The sequence below is a fragment of the Oryctolagus cuniculus genome, chromosome 10, assembly GCF_964237555.1.
Source record: "Oryctolagus cuniculus chromosome 10, mOryCun1.1, whole genome shotgun sequence".
Lineage (NCBI taxonomy): Eukaryota > Metazoa > Chordata > Mammalia > Lagomorpha > Leporidae > Oryctolagus > Oryctolagus cuniculus.
Genome location: NC_091441.1, coordinates 100,774,170 through 100,795,640, shown reverse-complemented (window position 1 = coordinate 100,795,640; position 21,471 = coordinate 100,774,170). Strand labels below are relative to the sequence as shown.

Sequence of the window (21,471 nt, the reverse complement as noted above, 5' to 3'; positions counted from 1 at the left end):
GCAGCCAGGAGCCAGGTGCTTCCTCCTGTTCTCTCATGTGGGTGCAGGGCCCAAATGCTCGGGCCATCCTCCACTGCCCTCCCTAGGCCACAGCAGAGAGCTAGACTGGAAGAGGAGCAACCGGGATTAGAACCCGGCGCCGCAGGCAGATTAACCAAGTGAGCCACGGTGCTGGCCCTGCATCACTTGTAAAATTTCATGTGATTGACAAATCTCTCTCCTGTTTCTACCCACTGCAGAGCACAACAAAAACTCTTATTGTCCTGCTGTCCTATTAAACTAATGGGCCTTGTGAAGAAATGACATCAGTTCAGCCTAGCTTTTTTTTTTTTTCATTTATTTGTGAGGTAGTGTTACAGTGATAGGGAGAGACAGAAGGGTCTTCCATCTGCTGGTTCACTCCCCAGATGGCCTCAACAGCTGGAGTTGGGCCTACCCAAGGCCAGGAGCCAGGAGCTTCTTCTGGGTATCCCATGTGGGTACAGGGGCCCACCACTGCTTTCCTAGGCCACAGCAGAGAGCTGGATCGGAAGTGGAGCAGCCAGGACTCGAAGCAGCACCCATGATTTGCTGTCAGTGCAGGCCGAGGATTAACCTACTGTTTCACAGCACCTGCCCCCAGGCTAGCTTTTAAGTACCCATTTAATCTTGCCAACCAATTCACAAGCTTATCAATTCAAAAATAGCAGAGAGGTTTTTCCAGCCATCCCTGGATCCCTTATCTTCTTGCCTCAGTCACAGTTTTAGTTAAGTGTAGTCCCAGGAAAATGTAGATGCATTTAAATATATCAAGGACAAAGTAGAGTATGGGTTCAAGATCATTTTTATTTTTTCAGAGCCTGCAATAGTTGGTTAACAAAGTTGGTACAGTTTGAAGGCCAACCCCCCTCCCTCTTCAGGCATGTAACCAACAGAATCCTTAAAAAGACCAAATGGTATGTCTGAGTAAGTGTAGGATGAGGCCCTCTTTCTTCCTCTCCACATGCTCTTTCCTTTATATCCAAAAGCGACTCAAACCCATAATATAGCAACCAGTCATCTCCAGTATCAGATTCCCTCTCTACCCAGAACAAGTTAAGAGGGAAAGCTGACACTTGATAGGAAGAGCCCGGTTATACCCCACAGGAACAGTGATGGTGAGGAGGCTGGCACCTGAGGGTGGGGAGGAGCAGGTGCCACCAACAGGCCTGTGTAGAATCAGTCAAGGCAGCCCCAGCTCCCTAGGAGGGAATCCTTTGAGACCCCCCACTTCCTTAGAGTTAGATAAGGGGGCAATTGGTGATGATTCATCACTCCCTGTCCCTCAAATTAAAACATGATAAACCCAGAAAGTTTTACCTTCAAAATCCACCACACTCCCTTCTGAGAAAAAAATCAATGCAGACATCTCTATGCCAGCACCCTCCCTCCAAAGGCCCAGGGCTCCCAGCCCCTCTCCCTACATCTGGGTGGCCCATCCAACACTGATTTGATACTCTTTTGACTCATGACTATTTTTCAAAAATTAAAATAAAAGCTATCCAAGAGTTATCAAGATAACCAGGGGAGACAGTTGGTGAGATCCACCCATCCCCTACTCCACCCCAACACCCTGGGACACCTACATTACATTCCAGAACTGACTTGGGGGTGGCCCAAAGCTGCCTGAAATGCTTTCCTAATGGTGATTCCTATGCCAGCCAACACCACAGGGAACTGGGGTGAAGAACAGGGACCTCCCCAGCCAACAGATCTCAATGGCCAGAAGTAGGTCTGGGAGGTGTAGCTTATGTCCTATAGCCAAGCCTGAGTCCAGTGCCCAACCCACCAGTAACTCAGTCCTTGGATTTAAATAGCAGCAGCCCCAGTACGGCAGTGCTTCCTGGGGGTGACAGAGCTCCTAGCTCTCTGTCCCATGACTCACAACGACTTTGCCTTTTCTTACTCCCTTCTTTTCTTTTTTAATTAAAAGCAGAGGTAGTCCCTGGGATGATAAAAACCCTACCTAGAATGGCAGTATTTTGACTTAATGAAGCAGTAAAGTCTCCAGCGGTTACAAAAAAATAAAATAATTGGTGAAGTTGAATAAATTAAAGATACAGTTGTCCCACGAAGACCTTTTCTTCCCAGTCTGTCTTTGGTATGTGGCCAGCAACATATCTGTTCACGTTGCTTCTTTCTACCCTGCCCCTCCCTTCATGAGGAAGACCAGAGTCCATTGAGGCCCCAGCTGCTTCTTGCAATTGTGGAGGATGACGAGCCAGAAAACAGCCTGACAGCTTGCGGAGACTGCACTATGGCCCGTGACAGCCTTGGGACACAGTTCAGACGTGGAGGGAGGACGTCTTACAGTGACAGACCAGGCACAGCCACTAGAATGCCCTAGGGGCTCCAACCTCCGGAGTGTGGGAAGCAGATTCAAGGAATGGAAGCCCCAGGCCTTCTCTCCAAATATCACATAGCTGACCCCTTTGCTCAAGTTTGTCTGCAGCCCAAAGGGGATAGTAGGAGGAACGGAGGGAGCTCAGGCTGCTGTTGCATGCACCACCGTCTTCAGAGCTTCTTCAGGCGACTGTACATCTCCCTTTTGCTCTTCTCCCCTGCCCAGGTCCGGCTCTTTGTGCGGAACTTCTTCAGGTCTTCTTTAAAGTCCTCATGGTGCATTGGTCGGTAGCTGGGGGGCTCACAGTGAGACTGGGGACAGGAGGGGATGAGGTTAGGGCATGCCTGGCTCACATGCACAATCTGGCTCCCTCCCTTCCCAGGGCTGCAAGGCTGAAAGAGCAATGCAGACCTGGGCAGCTGGTTCTCCAGGGGCCCTCTTTGTATAGGGCAGATAACCACCTTGTCCTCAGGCCCCCGGCAAGATCCACTAGTCTGGCACAGGGGCAGGAGGCATGCTTTCCACTGTCTTACCTGGCATTTCAAGAAGAATTCCTTGTAGCCCCCTTTCAGGACATACAGCTCAGGGTAATGGAGTTTGGGGTACTCGTTACCAAGCCGATCTCGCTCTCTCACATACCGACACCTAATAAATAGGAAGGCCAGAGCAAGGTGAGCTCTCCCAGTGCAGAGAAACAAGGCAACGCAGGAAAAGCTAAAGTAGAGCTTTTTGGCTTAAGTACTCCTTCCATGTCTTCCAGACCTTACACCAATTCCTGGAAACAATTGGTGCTGACTTTTGAGTTCCTGACCATTGAGCCCTGTTCAGTAAGTGGTCCCTTTCCCAACTTTCCTTTCTCCAAGTCAAGCAGTTCTAGTACCTGACCCCCATCCAGTCAGGTTTTCCAGTATCAGCTGAGCCAGCCTCCCCTTGCATTCTCCACACCTGCCACACACACACACACACACCCTGACCCATATAAATGTAGGGCAAAGTTCTCATCCTTAGGAGCGATCATGAACTTTGGCAAAGTTTAGAGTAAAACAAGGCACAAAAACATGGCTGCTGTTGGACCATCTTTGTTGATATTGCACCCTCAGTCCTATCTCCCCATCTGCCCTGTTTCTCAGCACTTCTGGTGATCATCTCACAGTACTCTTCCCCACCTGCACCTCTGCTGCATCACGGTCCTGTCACTTCTCCTTGCTACTCTCTTCACTGTGCAGTGCTTTACTGCACTGCTCTATTTTTATTGCCTCTACAGTGCCCATAATGCTCCAGGCTTTGCAATCCATTTTGCATGGACACAGGTAACTAACTATGAGCAGCTGTATGGCCCTTTCTTTTTACCCCCAAGTGGTAACAAAGTGAACATGACCCACTCCTCTGCAATGATGGATTTTTCCAAGCTCTTTAGAACGGCCAGATCTGTGGAGAATACTGTATGGGCACCACTAAGCATCAGACAGAACTGGAGAAGGCTGAAATCCTTTGTGCAACTGAAACTGAAACTGTTAGGTTAAGCCTAACAGAAAAGTCACTCAAGAAATAAATCAGTTGCTAAATGGATAAGAATTCAGGAAAATGTCACTCATGAATTTGTACTTTTGCCAAAAGGATGCTTAAAATACTAAAATATGTTCCAACGGAAAGCCATATACCATCACATCCCATGAAAACATCACGGGGTCGCTGCCCCAGAGCCTAGTTTCACATAGTACTCACATGCGGGGACCTCTCTCTGAGGAAAACTCGCAGTGGAACACGACGATGACCCGTTTGCCATCAGTAGGCACAATGGGTTTCTTGAGCAAGAAGTCTTCAACGTCTTCTTCCATGTGCAAGTTCACTGCACCCTGTGGAGGCATCAGAGACCCTTGGCACTGCATGTATCAAACTTGAGGTAATTATGTAATGAGTCCATGGGACTACTTTGTGCGATTTTGCAGGCTTCCTGGCTCAACAGCCCAGTAGACTATCTGGTATCTATCACAATAGAGCTACATGTCTACACACATTCATCATTTAGCAATACACGTGGGGATCGGAAACAGGCGCCTCAAACCCTGTTACAAAACTATGGTGCACTTTCTGGGTAGTATTTGCAAATTTGGGAATTTTTAACCAACTCTCTGCTATGGCCTGGCAAAGTAGTAGAAAATGGCCCAAGTTCTTGGTCCCTTGCATTTGCATGGGAGACCCAGAGGAATATCCTAGCTGGTGCACCTCCAGCCATTGCGACCATCTGGGGAGTAAACCAGAGGATGGAAGACCTCTCTCTCTGCCTCTCTGTAACACTGCCTTTGCAATAAATAAATAAATCTTAAAGAAAAAAATACAGCTTGAGCATCCCTATGCTGAAGATCCAAAATTTAAAACTTCAGTGTCACCATGATGCTAAGTGGAAAATTGTACATTTGACCCACATGATGGATTGCACTCAAAATACAGGTACATTAAATTACCTATAGGCTATGAATATAAGGCATATGACACAAATAAATTTCAAATTTAGACTTGGATGATATCGTCAGGATATCTCATCATATATATGCAAATATTCCAAAATAATAAAATTTAAGGAAAAGTACTACACACCAGACAACATTTGTTCCTTACACAGGAGTAAGACACCTGCCACCAACCGCTTGGGACCAGTGTTGTGGCGTAGCAAGTTAAGCCACCGTCTGCAGTGCTGGCATTCCATATGGGCACTGGTCGGAGTCCTGACTCCTCTACTTCAGATCCAACTCCCTTATAATGCGTCTAGGAAAGCAGGGCCCCTGCACCCACATGGGAGACCTGGAAGACACTCCTTGCTCACAGCTTTGGTCCAGCCCAGCCCTGGCCATTACGGCCATCTGGGAAGTGAATACATAGATGGGAAAATCTCTGTCTTTTCCTCTCTCTCTCCAACTCTGCCTTTCAAATAAAGTAAATCCTTTAACAAAAAAACAAAAACAAAAAACAACAAAAAAAACCCATACCTTGATGTGGCCTCCTTCATATTCATATGGGTACCGGCAGTCAATAATAACAAACTCTTTAATGAGGCTGGCAAACTTGCCATTCAAAACAGATGCCATCTGTAGAAATTCAGGAAGATAAAGATCACCTTTGACTGTCAGAAACAAGATTCAAATACCACATGTGCAGAAGGCTCCAAAAAGATGACTTACAATTTCTGGAGAGATATATTTTAAATCCTGATGTTTCCCAGCAACTGTATGAAAGAGATAAGCCTTAAAAAGAAATAAGGGAATATACTGAGAGAATTGAAAGGTTTGCCTGTCATCAGCTAGTCAGTATATACTAGTTACTCTTTTAGGTACCTCTTTAACACCCTGATATCGAATTTTCACACAATGAAACTGTTCCCATTTGCAGACCTTAGCGCTAAACACCTAATCTAAGGATACCCAGCTAATAATTTCCTTTTCTTTCTGCTTTGTCAGGAACCCTCATCTTAGTAGGCAGGCTGTGAAAAGCACCCAAATACAGCGATGGAACATATGCCACTCACTCCCAAGCACTTGCCATACCCAGCATGGTACTAGATGCTAGGGATGGAAAAAACAAGATCCGGCCCAGCTAAGGAGTAGGAGGGGCATATCCACAATGACTCATTAGAGAACTGGACAGAGTCCAGAGCTCACTTATCACCATGGCCATTAAAAACATAACCAACACCTTCAATTCCACTTGAAGATGATAAAAGTGAAGATACACCTAGGACTGCTCATTCCTCTCTTCTTCAGAGGCCCAGCTCCTTCAAAATCCCCCAGAAACATTCTATATCCCACCTTTGTGCTTCACCTCAGCTTTTCTTTATGATACAGGCAGAGAGACAGAGATCTGCTCACTGGTTCACTCCCCAAATGCCCACAAAAGCAGGAGCTATGCAAGGCAAAAGCCAGGAGCTACAAACTCCATCTACATGGATGGCAGTGACCAAAGTATTTGAAACATCTCCTGCTACCTTCCCAGGTAGACCAGCAGGAAGGTAGATTGGAGGCAGTCAGGACTCCGTGCCAGGCTTTGTGTTGTGGGATGTAATGTGGGTGTTCCAAACAGCAGCCTAAACTACTGCACTGAATATCCATGCCCATCACAGCTTAAAGGCAGCCACCTTTTGCGTGGCACATCAGGCCATCAGTACATCTTCCTCTGTACTTTCCTGAGGGCCTTTTCCTTCAAAGGCTATCTTTTACCAGACAATGAAGTCTCAATGATGGATCTATTAAAATAACCTTTCAACACACAGACCTGTAGTGAGGATACAGGTATTATGCCTCTTCATACTACTATTTTTATGATCATAAAGTTCCCAGAAAGCCTGGTCTTTGGGTTGGAGTCAAAGTTGTTAGTGGGCAGCTCCTTATTAGCAGTAACAAGGGATACACTCTCACAGAAAATAATGTGTACCTGATCATAAGAAACCAAGTTGGTTTACCCACTCATGACTTTGGTTGTTGCTGGGAAGCAGAAAGACTGCTTGCCAGACCAAGAGATAGTGCTCCTATCCGTTGGTTCAGTCCCCAGATACCCACAGCAACTCAGACCAGGCCAGGTCAAAGAGAGCAGCCAGGAAACCAAGTATTTAAACCATCATCTGCTGCCTCGTGGGGTGTGCATTAGCAAGAAGTTGGATTGGGGACTCAAACCCCAGCACTCCAATATGGAACATGGGCATTCTTACCAGCAGCTTAACTGCTAGGCCAAGTGCCTCTAACATTTTTAACTGTGTCCCCCTGGAGGCACCTGAAAGCTATCTTGGTGAAGAAAGGCTGAGGTGAAGTTTAAGGTACCCCTATTCCCTGCGTAGCTCAGTCAGAGCAGCTCTGCTTGCAATTACCTTGGAGAAGTCTCCGATAAGATCCCTTGGGTCATTGTCCAAAATGTTCTCGATGGTCCCTTTTGGGGAAGATGCCAGGGATAAAGACTGATGCATGATCTGTAACAAATCAAAGGCAGAGAATGAGGCAAAGTGTTTTGCTTTAATTATTTGAAAGGTAGAGCAACAGAGATAAAGACAGGAGGGGATCTTCTATCCTCTGGTCCACACCCCAAGGGCCAAAACCCCACCTGGGGCTTGACATGGGACAGAAAAGGCCCAACTGCTTGGGTCATGTTCTGCTGCCTTGCCAGGCATAACAGTGGGGAACTGGATCAGAAGCAGAGTAGCTAAGAATTGAACTGGCACTTCAGTATGAGAAGCTGGGCATCAGGAACAGCAGCTCCTACTGCCACCACAATACCAGTCCCAGGGCAAAGGACTTGAATAAACATTTACCTAGAACATGTCAAAAGGAAGAGACTGGAATGCTAATGTCTATCCTTACTAATTAAAATATTTTCTTTAATTGTATCGGGAGCAAAAAAAAACAGGTTGTTGGATAGGTCTATTATTCCATTATATAAATGAATTGCCCTAAAACTAAAATCTCTCCTACAAATAGGGAGGTCAAAATTAGGTCAAATTTGGCTGGCGCCGCAGTTCACTAGGCTAATCCTCCGCCTGCGGTGCTGGCACTCTGGGTTCTAGTTCTGGTTGGGGCACCAGTTCTGTCCCGATTGCTCCTCTTCCAGTCCAGCTCTCTGCTGTGGCTCAGGAAGGCAGTGGAGGATGGCCCAAGTGCTTGGGCCCTGCACCCGCATGGGAGACCAGGAGGAAGTGCCTGGCTCCTGGCTTCAGATCGGCACAGTGCGCCGGTGGTAGCGGCCATTTGGGGTGTGAACCAACAAAAGGAAGAACTTTCTCTCTGTCTCTCTCTCTCACTAACTCTGCCTGTCAAAAAAAATTAGGTCAAATTTAAAAAGTATTTCTTAACCTTATAAGAATCACAAATGCAATGCGCACCCCCAGAGGATATATATGTAGTAAGTTCTCTAAACAGTACTTTACACTAAAAGAAACCAGGGATATTTGAAATAATTGACTCCAGGCTAGGCCAAGAAATGTATAAAAAAGCACAGAATGCCTTTGTGATATTAGGAAGGAAGCTATGACTTCTAAGGTCATGTCACAAAGGTTAATAATGAAGATAGAAGGACTGCCTAATCAGGACATAAAAAGATAAAGTAAAATACATTTTCAAAAAAGAAATCCTGTCCATCATAGAATTTATTTATTTAAGTTATCTGAGAGGGAGAAAGAGATGGGAAAAAGAAACCAAAAGAATTCTCTTCTGCTGGTTCATTTCCCAAATGCTTATAATAGCTAAGGTTGGGGAGGGCAGGAGCCAGGAGCCTGTAGGCCTACTCCATCAATAGTAGGAGAAATAACCAATTCATCCAATAAAAACATTCATATTTGAAAATATACATTAACCATTACCATAAAGAGATAACCAATAGAAAAATGAACAAAAATAGTTGGACAGATGGTACAGGGAGAAAAATCCATAAAATGACTTGTGCTGGCGCTGTGGCACAGTGGGTTAACGCCCTGGCCTGAAGTGTCAGCATCCCATATGTGCGCCAGTTCAAGACCCAGCTGCTCCACTTAAGAATGCCACAAAACTAACCTCCTGGGCCTCCTCTGGACTGGCTACCTCTTCAGGACTGGCCCCAGTCATGCTCTTCCTCTTCTTTGTGTTTCCTCGTGGAGACTCCTCTTGAGATCGTTCTGGTCTCTTCAACACTGTCCGAGTACTGGAGCTACACGGGGAAGGGGAGTCAAACAGCTTGCATCGATTGCCCTTAGGGAAAAAAAGATTCATCTTCCATTAAAATGTGCTCACTTGAATGGTTAATACAAACAGACCAAGGGCTTCCTGGGATGGTTTAAGATCAATCCTAAATTAGGAAGTAGACATTGTCAATCAATCTACCCTCTGCAACTCTCATGGGGTCTGGCACAGTGTACCTACTGCATGATGAATATGTACTTGACTGAAGATACTAGCCCTCAAAAACCTTACTATTGGGGCTGGTATTGTGGCATAGTGGGTTAAGCTACCACCTGCAATGCCGGCATCCCATATGGGTGCCAGTTCAAGTTCCTACTGCTCCTCTCTCTCATAACCCCACCTTTCAAAGAATATAAAATATGGCCCAAGTGTTTGGGCCCCTGCACCTGTATTTGAGATCTAGAAGAAACTCCTGGCTTCAGATCCAGCCAGTTCCGGCCACTGTGGCCATCTGGGGAGTGAATTTTCTTATCTGTCCCTCTCTTTGGATCTGTATTGGCAGCAATCAGGGGTTGGAGCTGAGACTTGAACCCAGGTACCAGATATGGAATGCAGGTGTTCTTACTTGTGCCCCAACCACTTGGCCAAATGCTACCTCTACATGTCTTAAACTTCTCAGAGTCTGAAGACTGCTAATCTGTCTCATGGTAGAGACAGTCTAACTTCAACTCTCTAATCTCAGCTTGTACACAACTCTATGCCTTAGCTTAGTCTCTTCCTGTGCAGCATGTCCTATCGGATCTTACTGAACTACCAAATTTTGATGTTATTTCTTCAAAATGTTCCTAGTGTAGCATGTCTGCTCTCCCCAAAGACAACGGATTTTCTCCCTCTTTATTTGCGCACAGCTACCAGCAAAGGTGAGTCTGCCAGAACCATCTGCGCAAGGAAATTCCCCACTGTTCAGAGCTCAGAAAACTCTTCCTGAGATAAGTGGCCTCAAAACTGTAGCTCACTTGTCCCCTATTTTCAGTTCATGTCACCAAGTTAGAAACACAGATATCGGGGCCGGCACTGTGGTGCAGTAGGTAAATGCCCTGGCCTGAAGCGCCAGCATCCCATGTGGGTGCCAGTTCAAGATCCGGCAGCTCCATTTCCTATCCAGCTCTCTGCTATGGCCTGGGAAAGCAGCAGAAGATGGCCCAAGGACTTGGGCCCCTGCACCCACATGGGAGACCTGGAGGAAGCTCCCGGCTCCTGATAGGCGCAGTTCCAGCCGTTGGGGCCAATTGGGGAGTGAAGCATCAGATGGAAGACCTCTCTCTCTCTCTGTGTAACTCTGACTTGCAAATAAATAAATAAATCTTAAAAAAAAAAAAAAAAAAAAAAAAAAAGACCTCAATTGATGTACACAACTCTGAGCTTGTACCATACCCACTATTCCCTAGATGTTTGCATAAATGAGAATGTGTACTTAACAGATACCTCCTTGCTTCTAACTTTTTGTTTTGAAGTATCCCTATGATGGAAACTCAAGTATGTAGCACATGTAGATGGGGCAGTTACTCTCAAATAAAAATATAAATATCCTATGAGATTTGTTGCTTGTCAAATGTTGTTCTAGGTGCTGTGGAATATAAATGAGAATGATCTTAAAAAAAAAAAAAGCGCTAACAGCTTCAGATACACTTTTTTAAACTGCTAGATATTGTTTATACATAAGGAAACATGCAGAGATGAATCGGATCTGTCAGTCTGTAGGTAGCCAAGATAGTCCTAAAACCTGGGTTCCTGAGTCCTGTCATTCCAGTCAACCTCGGTTGCACTCAACTAAGGATGATCTGTCCAGTGGCCCAATCACTCAAGGCTCCCTCCAGATATACTGAAGTAACTTACGAAGTTTGTAGTTTTTCTCATTACAAGGGGAGCTGTCCAGAGGCTGGCCATGCCCGACGGGGTCTCCTCATCGTTCTAAAGAGAGAAACTGGTTTTAAAAAGATCCAGTAGTTTAAATGCTTCAGGTTTCTAATAATCTATCCTCTGCAGCAAAGGTTCACAACAGTTCAGACAGCTAAACACAGCTGGAAGCACACCTGCTAACAGCACATGTGTAGGCATCAGGTCTCTAGCTCTAGGGCACTTCTCAGCCAGTCCTACACGGTTATCACAATATCTTCTGCACATTATAGCTCCTTCAGGGTAAGAATGATCTTATCAACGTATTCTTTGGAAAAGATTTAATCAGGACAAGAACAGTGTTAAAGTTTCACCAGGGCTGGCATTGTATCATAGTGGTAAAGCTGCTGCCTGCAACGCCAGCATCTCATATGGGCAGCAGTTCACGTCCCAGCTGTTCCACTTCTGATCCAGCTCCCCGATATTGCTCCTGGGAAAGCAGTGGAAGATTTGGGTTCAAGTCCCCGGGCTCATGAACCCACATGTGAGAGCTAATGAAGCTCCTGGCTCCTAGTTTTGGCCTGGCCCAGTGTGGCCATTGTGGCCATTTGGTGAGTGAACCAGCAGATGAAGATTTTCTCTCTCTCACTCTCTGTCTTTCAAATAAAGCAAATCTTTAAAAAGGGGGGGAAAAAAAACTCAAACAAATCAACCTAGTCAAGTCCCAGGGAACTGCTATTCTTCACATGATTTTCCCAGTAATTAGTAGGATGGACAGAAAAACTCCATGGACACACACACATGGTACCTTTAGGTTCTCTCCATCAAGAAGGTCCATGAAGCCATCATCTTCGTCAGACAAAGTATCTGTCACAGGAGACTGGGGCATAAAAAGAGGAATGAAATTCCCAGGCTCGCTGCTATCTCTTTCATTTGAGGAAAGCTGTACGACAGAATTCATAGCTCATTAGTAAATGAGAGACACACGGTTCACTGGCTTTTGAGAAAAACATGTTATATTGGTTATACCAAGTAAAATTTAGCAGCCACTGATCAAAAGAAAATCATTTGTTGTACACATAGTCCTGAGTAGAGCCTAGTCAAGTAGCTTTCACAAAGAACTATTCCCAGAAGCAATGCACCTCACAATGGGTACTAGGAATATTCTTATTTATAAGAAAAAGTTTCTGGGGGCCGGCTGAGTCCTGTTTGCTCCACTTCTGATCCAGCTCTCTGCTGTGGCCTGGGAAAGCAGTGGAAGATGGCCCAAGCCCTTGGGCTCCTGCACCCACATGGGAGACCTGGAGGAAGCTCCTGGCTCTGGCCAGGCTTAGCGTCAGCTGTTGCTGCCATCTGGGGGGTAAATCAGCAAATGTAGGATCTCCTTTTCTCAGTGACTCTCTCAAATAAATACAATTTTTTTTTTTTTATTGCTTTGTAAATGCACAAAGCAGCAGCGTCAGGTGAACCTGAATCTCAGACCTCAAGTTAGACTGAAGACTTTCAGATCAATTCCCAGGAACCTGGAAACAAAATGCATTAGTTTTGCCCAGGTTTGGTCTTCTTAGTCTATAAATGCATTATTGACCCAATTCCAACCAACAGTAAGAAACTCTGGAATAACGACAACCTCTGTCTGCCAAAAATAAATAGCCCTGAAACAAGTGGCCCAAGACTGCCAAGCAGTCTGTAGGCAGTAGGATCACTGGACATCATTATAGTTCTTATTAAACTACCTTTGCAAGAAGCAAAAGCTCTGCAGAGGAAGCTTTAAATGAAAGATATAATTCCACTCTGCAGATAGAGAATGACCCAGGATGCCAGCAGACTATTTTCCCAGAATCAACAACATCAAGTGTTCCTTCTACAGGTCCAGTATTTCAAACACCATCTCCTAGACTCAACAAAAACAAGTACTTGACAGTCTAGCTTCTGAGAACAACGTCAAGACAGAGACAGTGAGAACTCCAGACTAAAGAGGTGCTTTCTAAAGTTCTTCTCATCAGGATCTCCCCTATGAAAACTAGAAGCACATACCATCCAAGCTGGGGCAGAGTTCTGCCTCTGTGTGAAGAGATCTTTACCCTCTTCAAGTCCATGAGAGTGCAGGCAGCCACGAGATGCAGGTCTTGTCGGCTTCTTAAACTCAAAGGCTTCCTGAAAGACAGAACAGTTGAGACATCTACTGTCCATGAAGGGCCTCAGTTGTAACTTGGGGAGACAAGCAAGGACGTGGGCGTGGACCACGTTTGTAACTGCCTCCAAAGTAAAGATTTAGCTATTTCTAATCTAATGCCAGCTCCAGAACTGTGTAACTAAGAATTTCAGTGGCTCTGTCAATGGCTAACTTCTCAAATGGCACCTTTTTCTTAGCACACTTCATTTTCATTTTCTTTTTTAATTTTATTTATTTTTTGACAGGCAGAGTGGACAGCGAGAGAGAGACAGAAAGAAAGGTCTTCCTTTGCCGTTGGTTCACCCTCCAATGGCCGCCGTGCTGCGGCCGGTGCACCGTGCCCGATCCGATGGCAGGAGCCAGGTACTTATCCTGGTCTCCCATGGGGTGCAGGGCCCAAGTACTTGGGCCACCTCCACTGCACTCCCTGGCCACAGAAGAGAGCTGGCCTGGAAGAGGGGCAACCGGGACTAGAACCCGGTGTGCCGGCACCACAAGGCGGAGGATTAGCCTAGTGAGCCGCGGCGCCGGCCTTTCATTTTCATTTTCTAACCCATAGTATCTGCCATCTATACAAAGCAGAGTGATAAACTACAAATGCCGTCTAAAATCCTAATGCAATGCCATCACAATTAACTGTCCATTATGTCAAAACATTTCATCTGAGGGCTTCATATTTTTTACCTCATCCTACCAATGGCAGACAATTATTTTCCCACTTAAGATGACTACTGTATTTCATAGAAAAAGCAATGAAAAAACCCTACTGGTTTACTCAACAAGGATGATTTTTACAATGTTGACTGTAAATAGCTAAATGTGACAGATTACATGATTTCACTTAAACTTCAAAAGCACTCATGAACCCTCACCCTAAATATTCACTTTAAGAACCTGTTACTTTTTCTTAATATTTATTTAGGCAGTTAAAAAAAACTAGGCCTTAGAGGTGAAATGTGCCTATGATACTGAAGGCAGACAGAGTGACTCCAGAACAGCTCTTCAACCACCATCTACCCAATTTTCCCTTTAGAAAACAGCTCTATGCAGGCAATCAGGGAGAGGCTTGGGGGATAACAAAGCATTGTAACAGTTTGGCTGGCAGAAAGAAACATTGCATGGGGGTAGACCCATTGCTTGCTCTGCAAGCCCTGAAGGCAGGAACTCATTTTCATCTCCTTCATGACATCTCCCAAGTTACCAAAGAATCGTCAGGAGAGTTCATGAAGGCAGGTTTTACACTAACTCTATAAGAATATAATGATCACAAACTGATTATTTTTAGCAGAAAATGGAACAGAGAGAAAACAGACATATGGAAATACTCTGGGAAAGGGTAGGGAGAGTTAAGCAAATATGTTCAACTGTTTTGGATGCCTTCCTGTGCATCTGAAAAAGTCAGGGGTGGGTGTCTGGCCTCTTAGGATGCCCACATTCCGATTTGAGTGGCTGGCTTGAGTTCAAGCTCCTGCACTTTTGATTCAGCTTATTGCTGATGTGCACCATGGGAGGTAGCAAGTGATGGCTCAAGTGTTTGGGTCCCTGGCAACCATGTGGAAGACCCAGAAGGAATTCTGGGCTCCCAGCTTTGGCCTGGCCCTACTCTAGCTATTGAAAGCATTTGGGGAAGTTAAACAGCAGATGGGGCTGGCACTGTGGCGCAGTGGATTAAGCTACCATCTGCAGTGCCAGCATCCCATATGGGCATCGGTTTGAATCCTAGCTGCTCCACTTCCAATCCAGCTTCCTGCTAATGCGCCTGGGAAAGCGATGGAGAATGTCCCAGGTCCTTGGGCCCCTATATCCAAGTTGAAGACCAGGATAAAGCACATGGATCCTGGCTTCAGCCTGGCCCAGCCCTGATGTTGCAGCCATTTTGAGTGAACCAGTCAATGGAAGATCTCTGCCCCTTTCTCTGTAATTTGGACTTTCAAATAATTAAATCTTTAAGAAAATAAAAACAAACAAAAAACCCCAGCAGATGGTAGATCTGTTGCTGCCTACCTTCCAGGCACCATTTTAAATTCTTTATACAATGGCCCTAAGAGGTATTGGTATCCCTACTTTACAAAGAAGCCTAAAAAGGGAAGTTATTTGCCAAGCTCCCACAGCTAGTAAGAAGCAGGATTCAATCCCAAATTTTCTGACTACAAAGGCCACACACTTCTCTGGCCAAAGTTGAATACTCCCAGAAATTTTTCTGCAAACTCCTGATATCTGGCTTAGTGCAGTGATGCCACACTCACATTTTCCTTGTTCTCATCCTGGTCGATGAGCTGAAAGATGTCATGGTCAAGAGAATCAGAATGGCTCCTCTTCAGAGCTGGGCTGCATCCCAAGAGCTTCGGCTATCAAATTGAAAAAAAGGAAATAATTAGGGTACATAAATAAAAATTCCATGGAAAACAGCTCTCAAAAGAAGTGAGGTGGGAGATAACTTCATCCCCAAATATCTGCATAAAAGGCCCTTTCCTAGCTCTGTGCACTGTAGGTTGCTGTGGCATGGCAGGTAAAGGCTGCTGCCTGCAGTGTGCACATCCCTTATGGGCAGATCCTGGTTGCTCCACTTCCAATCAGCTCCCTATTAGCATCCCTGAGAAAGCAGCAGAGAATGGTCAAGTGCTTGGGCCCCTACATCCATGTGGGAGACCCAGTTTCTGGTTTTGGCTTGGCCCAGCCCTGGCCATTGTGTCCATTTGAGGAGTAGACTAGCAGGTGAAAGATCTCTGTCTTTCCCTCTCTATAACTGCCTTTCAAATAAAATAAATCTTAATAAACAAAAACAAAACTTCATCCTGTTTTAATCAAGTTCTGCTAGTCAGATGTCTTCAGTGGGTAGCCCTTATTAAAGCTACTGTAGTCTCGAGTGCTTCTGAGACTGAAGAAAAGCAGTTTCACTTTCTACATTGAGGTCTATCAAGGCAAGCTGGAAGCTGGCAAGCAGACAACAGGTACGACCTCAAAATAAACAAGGGAACTAACTTACAGGCAGGGAATTTATCCTCTTCATGGGATTTTCGAGACTGTAATAAGATCAGAAGGTAAACAATGAGAATAAAGCAAGTAAAGATGTTCATTTTAACCTACAATGTGAGGGAGCAGTCAAACACATTCCTATTTTAGGAAAGAAAAGAAATAAATTTCTGATGCTATCCTATTTTTTTGTTTTTATTTTTTATTTTTTTTATTTTTTGACAGGCAGAGTGGACAGAGAGAGAAAGGTCTTCCCTTGCCGTTGGTTCACCCTCCAATGGCCACCGCGGCCGGTGCGCTGCGGCCAGCGCACCGCGCTGATCCGATGGCAGGAGCCAGGAGCCAGGTGCTTTTCCTGGTCTCCCATGGGGTGCAGGGCCCAAGCACCTGGGCCATCCTCCACTGCACTCCCTGGCCACAGCAGAGAGCTGGCCTGGAAGAGGGGCAACCGGGACAGAATCCGGCGCCCCGACCGGGACTAGAACCCGGTGTGCCGGCGCAGCAAGGCGGAGGATTAGCCCAGTGAGCTGCGGTGCCGGCCGCTATCCTATTTTTAGGAGCACCTCCAACACTGGGCTTCTAGGTAAAAAAGAAAATCCAAACCTTCCCTTAAAATACATTCTCTTAAGAATTTGACTAACACCAAAACAAGAGCTAAAATCTAAGGAGGGAAGTACACACTACTCGTGAAGTTTTTCCAGAATCCAGGGGTCTTTCTAGGAACAGCTAAAGCTAGGGTTCCAGTGCAGAATATAAAGAACTTCAGTAAAAAATTGAGGGACAGGCTATTGTAGCACAGTGGGTTAAGCTGCTCCTTGGGATGCCTGTATCCCAATTGCAGTGCCTGACTCTTCTGTGCTTCTAACCCAACTTCCTGCTCATGTACCTGGGGGGCAGCAGATGATACTTTGGCCTGGCCTAGCCTGGGCCACTGGGGGCATTTAGGGAGTGAACCTGTGCATGGAAGATCTCTCTCTCCACATTTCAAATAAATAAGTAAATCTTTTAAGAAGTTAAGAAAGGCTTTTTTTCTATGTATAAATTTAAAAGCAGTGAATACATACTTTTCTTTCCTGTCCAAGGGCCCAGGAGAATCCAGACAGAAACCTGTGGAAAATTAAAAAAAAAAAAAAAAAAAAAAAAAAAAAAGTGAGGAAATAATACACAAATTCCATTTTGTTAAAATACATAGATAACATTCTCATAATATATATACATGAATCCCCTTCTACTGGCAATTGCCATCAAAGGAAATAGAATTTATGGAGGGTGAATTAAACTTATTCACATCATGCATAGTTATTCAAAACATACTGTATTTTCCTGGAATAGTTTTGATTTCAAGTATTTTGTCTCATCAAATTATCCAAGTAATTCTGAGGATTATAAAGTACAATTATGGAACAGACATTTGGTGCAGCAGTTAAAACACCACCAGGGATGCCAGTATCCCATAGAGTGCCCAGGTTCAAATTCAAGCTCTTTTTCAATTCCAGTTTCCTGCTAATTAGCATCGTGGGAAGCAATGGTGATGCCTCAAGTAAATTAGATCTGCCATACACATGGAAGACCAGAATAGAGTCCGTGGTTCCTGGCTTCAGCCTGGCCCAGCCCTGTCCTTAGCAGGCATTTGGGAAGAAGTGAATGGAAGAGCTCTCTGATTTCAAATACATAAAAATAAATATTTTTTAAAAGAAAAATATATTAATCATCACACAAGGCAGACATTGGCTGCCTTTAACAAAATGACTCCAAGAAAGGTGTCCATCTCTCCAAAAGTAGTAGGGTGGAGGAGACACTGCTCAGTACTACTTCTGTGCTAGCTAAGACCCACCAGCACATGCCAAGCTCACACCGCTCCATGATGCTGCCAAAGCCTTACAGATTAGGCATTAGAACCGATACTCTCACCTGTCTACTTCCACAAATAAGAATCTCATCTCCAGTTCTTAAGTCTATACTACATTTTATGACGTTTGCCTTTGCAAGTCCTAAAACTAAACATCTGTACCCTAAATGCTCTTATCTGTGCATGCGGTAACCTGAATTTAGGAAATTGAAAAAAGCACCCTTGTTCATTTCCTCCATAGCAGGATCACTGACTTCATTATTCTTATAATAAGTTTATCCTAATTTCTTAATGTTTATTTTTTCATCTACTAGAAAGAAGGAGACAAAAAGAATAGATATCCCATTTGCTAGTTCAGGGACTCAATCCAAGCCTCCCACAGAGGTAGTAGGGGCCCAAGCATTTGAGCCATCACCTGCTGCGTCCTAGGAGGAAGCTGTCATCCTGTGTTTTTCTGGACTTCACTCACTGAGGAATGGTGAATGTTAAGTCATTTTTCCAGGGCAAGCACACACACCACCTCCTTATACACACTCGATGCTTGCTTTAGGAAATTCCCATGTTGCTCCCCACAGAACAGACTGGCAAAGACCCAAGGAATACCTGAATCCGTTGATTCGGAGGAGCCCATTCTCTGCAGACTGCTGTTCTTCACCTCCAGTGGCTGCTCATACTCGCTGAAGACAAGAAAAATAATTGCACATGAGCGATTTCTAGGACAGCACTAAAAGGCCACATACAGGAAACAGGCCATGAGGTTAACAAGCAGCCAGTCTGGCATGAATTACCATCACTTCTAGGCCACACCACAGAGCCCTTCTTGCCACTGGGAACACCCAGTTAGCACCAAGCAAGGGAGGGAAGAGCGGGTGGCTTGGCCCCTGGCCACATTGCAAGACACGATGACTATGGCAAATGGGGAGCTATTTCCTGAAATGAGAGCATGTGTTCTAGGTACTGTGCTAGAGATAACTGAAGAATGGGACAGGAGTTCCTGCTTTTCAGGGCTTGGGAACCGTGAACGAGACGGCTCAGAATATGGTATACCAAGACTGAGGGGAAAGCAGCCTCGTCAGAAACAGTGTGGGACGCGTTTGTTCCTCCAAGGAGAAGCCTAGCGAGCTATGGAAAGCTGGATGAGACAGGAATTAGGAAAGCAGAGGGATCAACATGAGGAAAGTGCGCGGGCGAGGGACTAGGACGATGTTTTTGCACAAATACCCGGAAAGGAAATGCCACGTCCCTTTGTTGAGAAGAGAAAGCTCGCAGGAAACTAAGATTCTGTGAGCTGGTTCGGGAAGGGCTGGACTGAAGCGCCTGCGAGGGCCAGCCCTTCCCCCGTACGGGTGTATTCCGCAGAGCTTCCCGGGAAGCACAAAGCCAGTGCCGGGAATTCTCAAAGGGGCGACGAGGGTGGGGGGTCCCCGGCCACAGCCCGGGCCCAGCCCCGGCTGAGGGCAGCCCTGCAGGGTCGGAACTGCCTCTCCGCCCAACATTCTGCCCGGCGGGGGCAGGGTGCACATGGCGGGCCCCGGTCCGACAGCCCCCGAGCGGCGGGCGCGGACCCGCACGACCCGCCCGGCTCCCGGTCCGTTTCACGACCCGATCTTCCCGGCAGTGGGAAGGCCTGTGGGAGGCCAGCGGCCTCGGGCACCGCGCGTCCGCACCTCCTCACCTGCCCAGTCCCTGCAGCTGATCCATGGTGACCGTCAGGTTGGTGACAGGCGACAGTCCCCCGGCGGCTGGCGCGCCAAACAGCGTCTTCACGACGGGCTGCGGCGTGGGAGGGGGGCTGCAGGCGAAGAGCAGGCGGCGGCGGTGCGGGGGCTCCGGGCCCAGTTCCATGGCGGCGCCCGGACTCCCAAGGCTCCCGCTCCCTCTCTGTCCGCCGCGCCTGCCCCGCTCGGCCGACACCGGCTTCGGCCGCGTGCCCCGCCGCCGGCGCCCACGGGTCAAACACAAACACGACCCCGCGGGTTCAGGGACGCAGCCGCGAACAAGCGGAGCGGACGGGCGGTCGTCCGGACCGGGCAGGTGCCAGACACAAGCACGGGTGCTTCCCTCTCACCCCGCGAGGCGAGCCGGCGTGCGGACCGCAGCAACCTGAAGATCAAATCCAAACAAACTCGGAGGCCCGAGGAGCAGCAGGCAAGTTCCGCAAGGTAAGGTCACGCTCTTAGCTTTTTTCTCTTCCCCTTACCCAGGCCGGGATCGCAGAGAACCAGGCCGACCTCCAGACTGTCGCAGCCGAGGTGGCTTTCGCGGTAATAGCTGCTTACAGAGGGCCGGCGCTGCCCCGCCCCCCTTTCCTAGTTGGCGCCAAACAGAATCCACCAATCAGGAAGCAACTTCTCCGCCTCGCGTCCGAATGGCAGCCAGGATGGGCCAATGAGAAAGGAAGAAGGCCGCAGCTCGCGGGACTCTGCGAGGTCTTCCGCTCTCAGAAGGGGGCGGGGCCTGCAGCTGATAGGAGGGGCTCAAGATGAGAGGCGCCTCAGAGGTCAATGAAAACGCCCAGCAGAACCTTCGAGGTGCTGGTCGCGGCCGAAAGACGCCCCCTTGCCCTGGTGCATGCTGGGAAGTGTAGTTCCTTTCCAATCGCGAGCAGCGGTCCAGTGATTTCGTACCCCCGTTTGGCCACCGACACTTCACCCTCTAGCCTCGCGCCCCACACCCCGAGGGGACTTGGGGGCTAGAGAAAGCTATTCAGACCCAGCCCGGTCTCTACCTCTAACTGTACAATACTGTGGACCCCATTTTTTCCCATGCCGGCACTGCAGGCGGCGGCTTTACCCACTACACCACTGCGCCGGCCGCAATCCATGCTTTCTTGGAGACTTGCCTGAAGTGCCCTTCTCACCCCTCACCCACTTCACCCAGCTCACCTTCCTTTTCTCAAGAAAAGTTTGATATCCTGACTGAATCAGAGGGAATCCCTGTTATCATCCACCCCATCCCCCATTACCGGGAGGGGGGGACCGCGGGGGGCAACGCATGTTCACATTTGTTTCTATTATTGTTTAATCAGGTCAAAGTCTTCAGATTACTATTAACTCAAAAGGGTAAGAACCTTGACTTTTTTTTTTTTTCCTATCACCTAATGCCTGGTTCCGGGAAAGGCCCTAATATCTGTAGATTGAGTGAATCCGTGCTGGGAAGAAAACGTGAGTGCTTAAAGGGTCTTTAAGAAGGGAATCTGATTGGTGTGGTAGGTCAGGAAATGACCAGCAGGATGAAGCCTTAGAAGGTGCAGCCTAGGCTCTTCCGGGAGAGACAGGCCTTAAGCAAGAGCCTGGGGAAGAAGGGGGTCCCTGGTGTGCAGCAGTAAGTGGGTGAGGGGCAGTTGGGAGGCAGTCAGGGCCCAGGGTTCAGACTCTGCAGGGCTGGAAAAACACATTTTGGAATTCGGACTTTTTCTAAGGGCAAACAAGTAAAAGGTTTACATTTATATGTTAAAAAGATAAACGCAGCAGAGTGGAGAATGCAGTGGAGAGCAGCAAGGGCAGAGCTGGGGAAACCAGTTTGCAGGGGATCACAGCAGTCCTGTTGGGAAAGGGTGGGACTTGAACTGGGAGGGGATGAT

The 21,471-nt window shown here is 46.9% G+C and overlaps 2 protein-coding genes across 3 annotated transcripts in view; one reads left to right on the top strand and one right to left on the bottom strand.

The window, feature by feature from the left end:
* Positions 1 to 807: 807 nt before the first annotated feature.
* CDC25A (cell division cycle 25A) lies at positions 808 to 20,139 on the bottom strand. Of its 2 annotated transcripts, none has more exons than XM_017343797.3 (15): positions 19,564 to 20,139; positions 18,492 to 18,565; positions 17,104 to 17,146; positions 16,053 to 16,089; positions 15,313 to 15,414; positions 12,928 to 13,047; positions 11,699 to 11,770; positions 10,891 to 10,965; positions 8,890 to 9,063; positions 7,218 to 7,316; positions 5,542 to 5,604; positions 5,350 to 5,448; positions 4,088 to 4,218; positions 2,896 to 3,007; positions 808 to 2,673 (listed from the first exon to the last, which is right to left on the bottom strand). In XM_017343797.3, exons 1-15 carry the CDS (start codon positions 19,731 to 19,733, stop codon positions 2,533 to 2,535), a joined length of 1,512 nt encoding a protein of 503 aa, XP_017199286.1. In that variant the 5' UTR covers positions 19,734 to 20,139; the 3' UTR covers positions 808 to 2,532. The 2 variants fall into 2 exon arrangements, with proteins under 2 accessions (XP_017199286.1, XP_008258799.1); XM_008260577.4 differs by having other exon boundaries at positions 11,699 to 11,833; positions 19,564 to 20,137.
* Positions 20,140 to 20,242: 103 nt separating this feature from the next.
* CAMP (cathelicidin antimicrobial peptide) overlaps positions 20,243 to 21,471 on the top strand; it is a 29,654-nt gene continuing 28,425 nt past the window's right edge. Inside the window, exons 1-2 of the mRNA XM_051851051.2 lie at positions 20,243 to 20,419; positions 20,917 to 20,950. Coding sequence (XP_051707011.2) covers positions 20,393 to 20,419; positions 20,917 to 20,950 — 61 coding nt within the window. The 5' untranslated portion in view covers positions 20,243 to 20,392. The remainder of the gene's footprint in view (positions 20,420 to 20,916; positions 20,951 to 21,471) is intronic.

Bases quoted from the DNA above. Each gene is read 5' to 3' on its own strand.
- CDC25A (XM_008260577.4), bottom strand. From the start codon at position 19,733: ATGGAACTGGGCCCGGAGCCCCCGCACCGCCGCCGCCTGCTCTTCGCC. The intron at 5,449-5,541 runs GTAAGTCATCTT...GAATTTCTACAG, and splicing joins AATATATCTCTCCAGAAATT to ATGGCATCTGTTTTGAATGG. The intron at 4,219-5,349 runs GTATGGGTTTTT...ATGCCTCCACAG, and splicing joins ATGAAGGAGGCCACATCAAG to GGTGCAGTGAACTTGCACAT.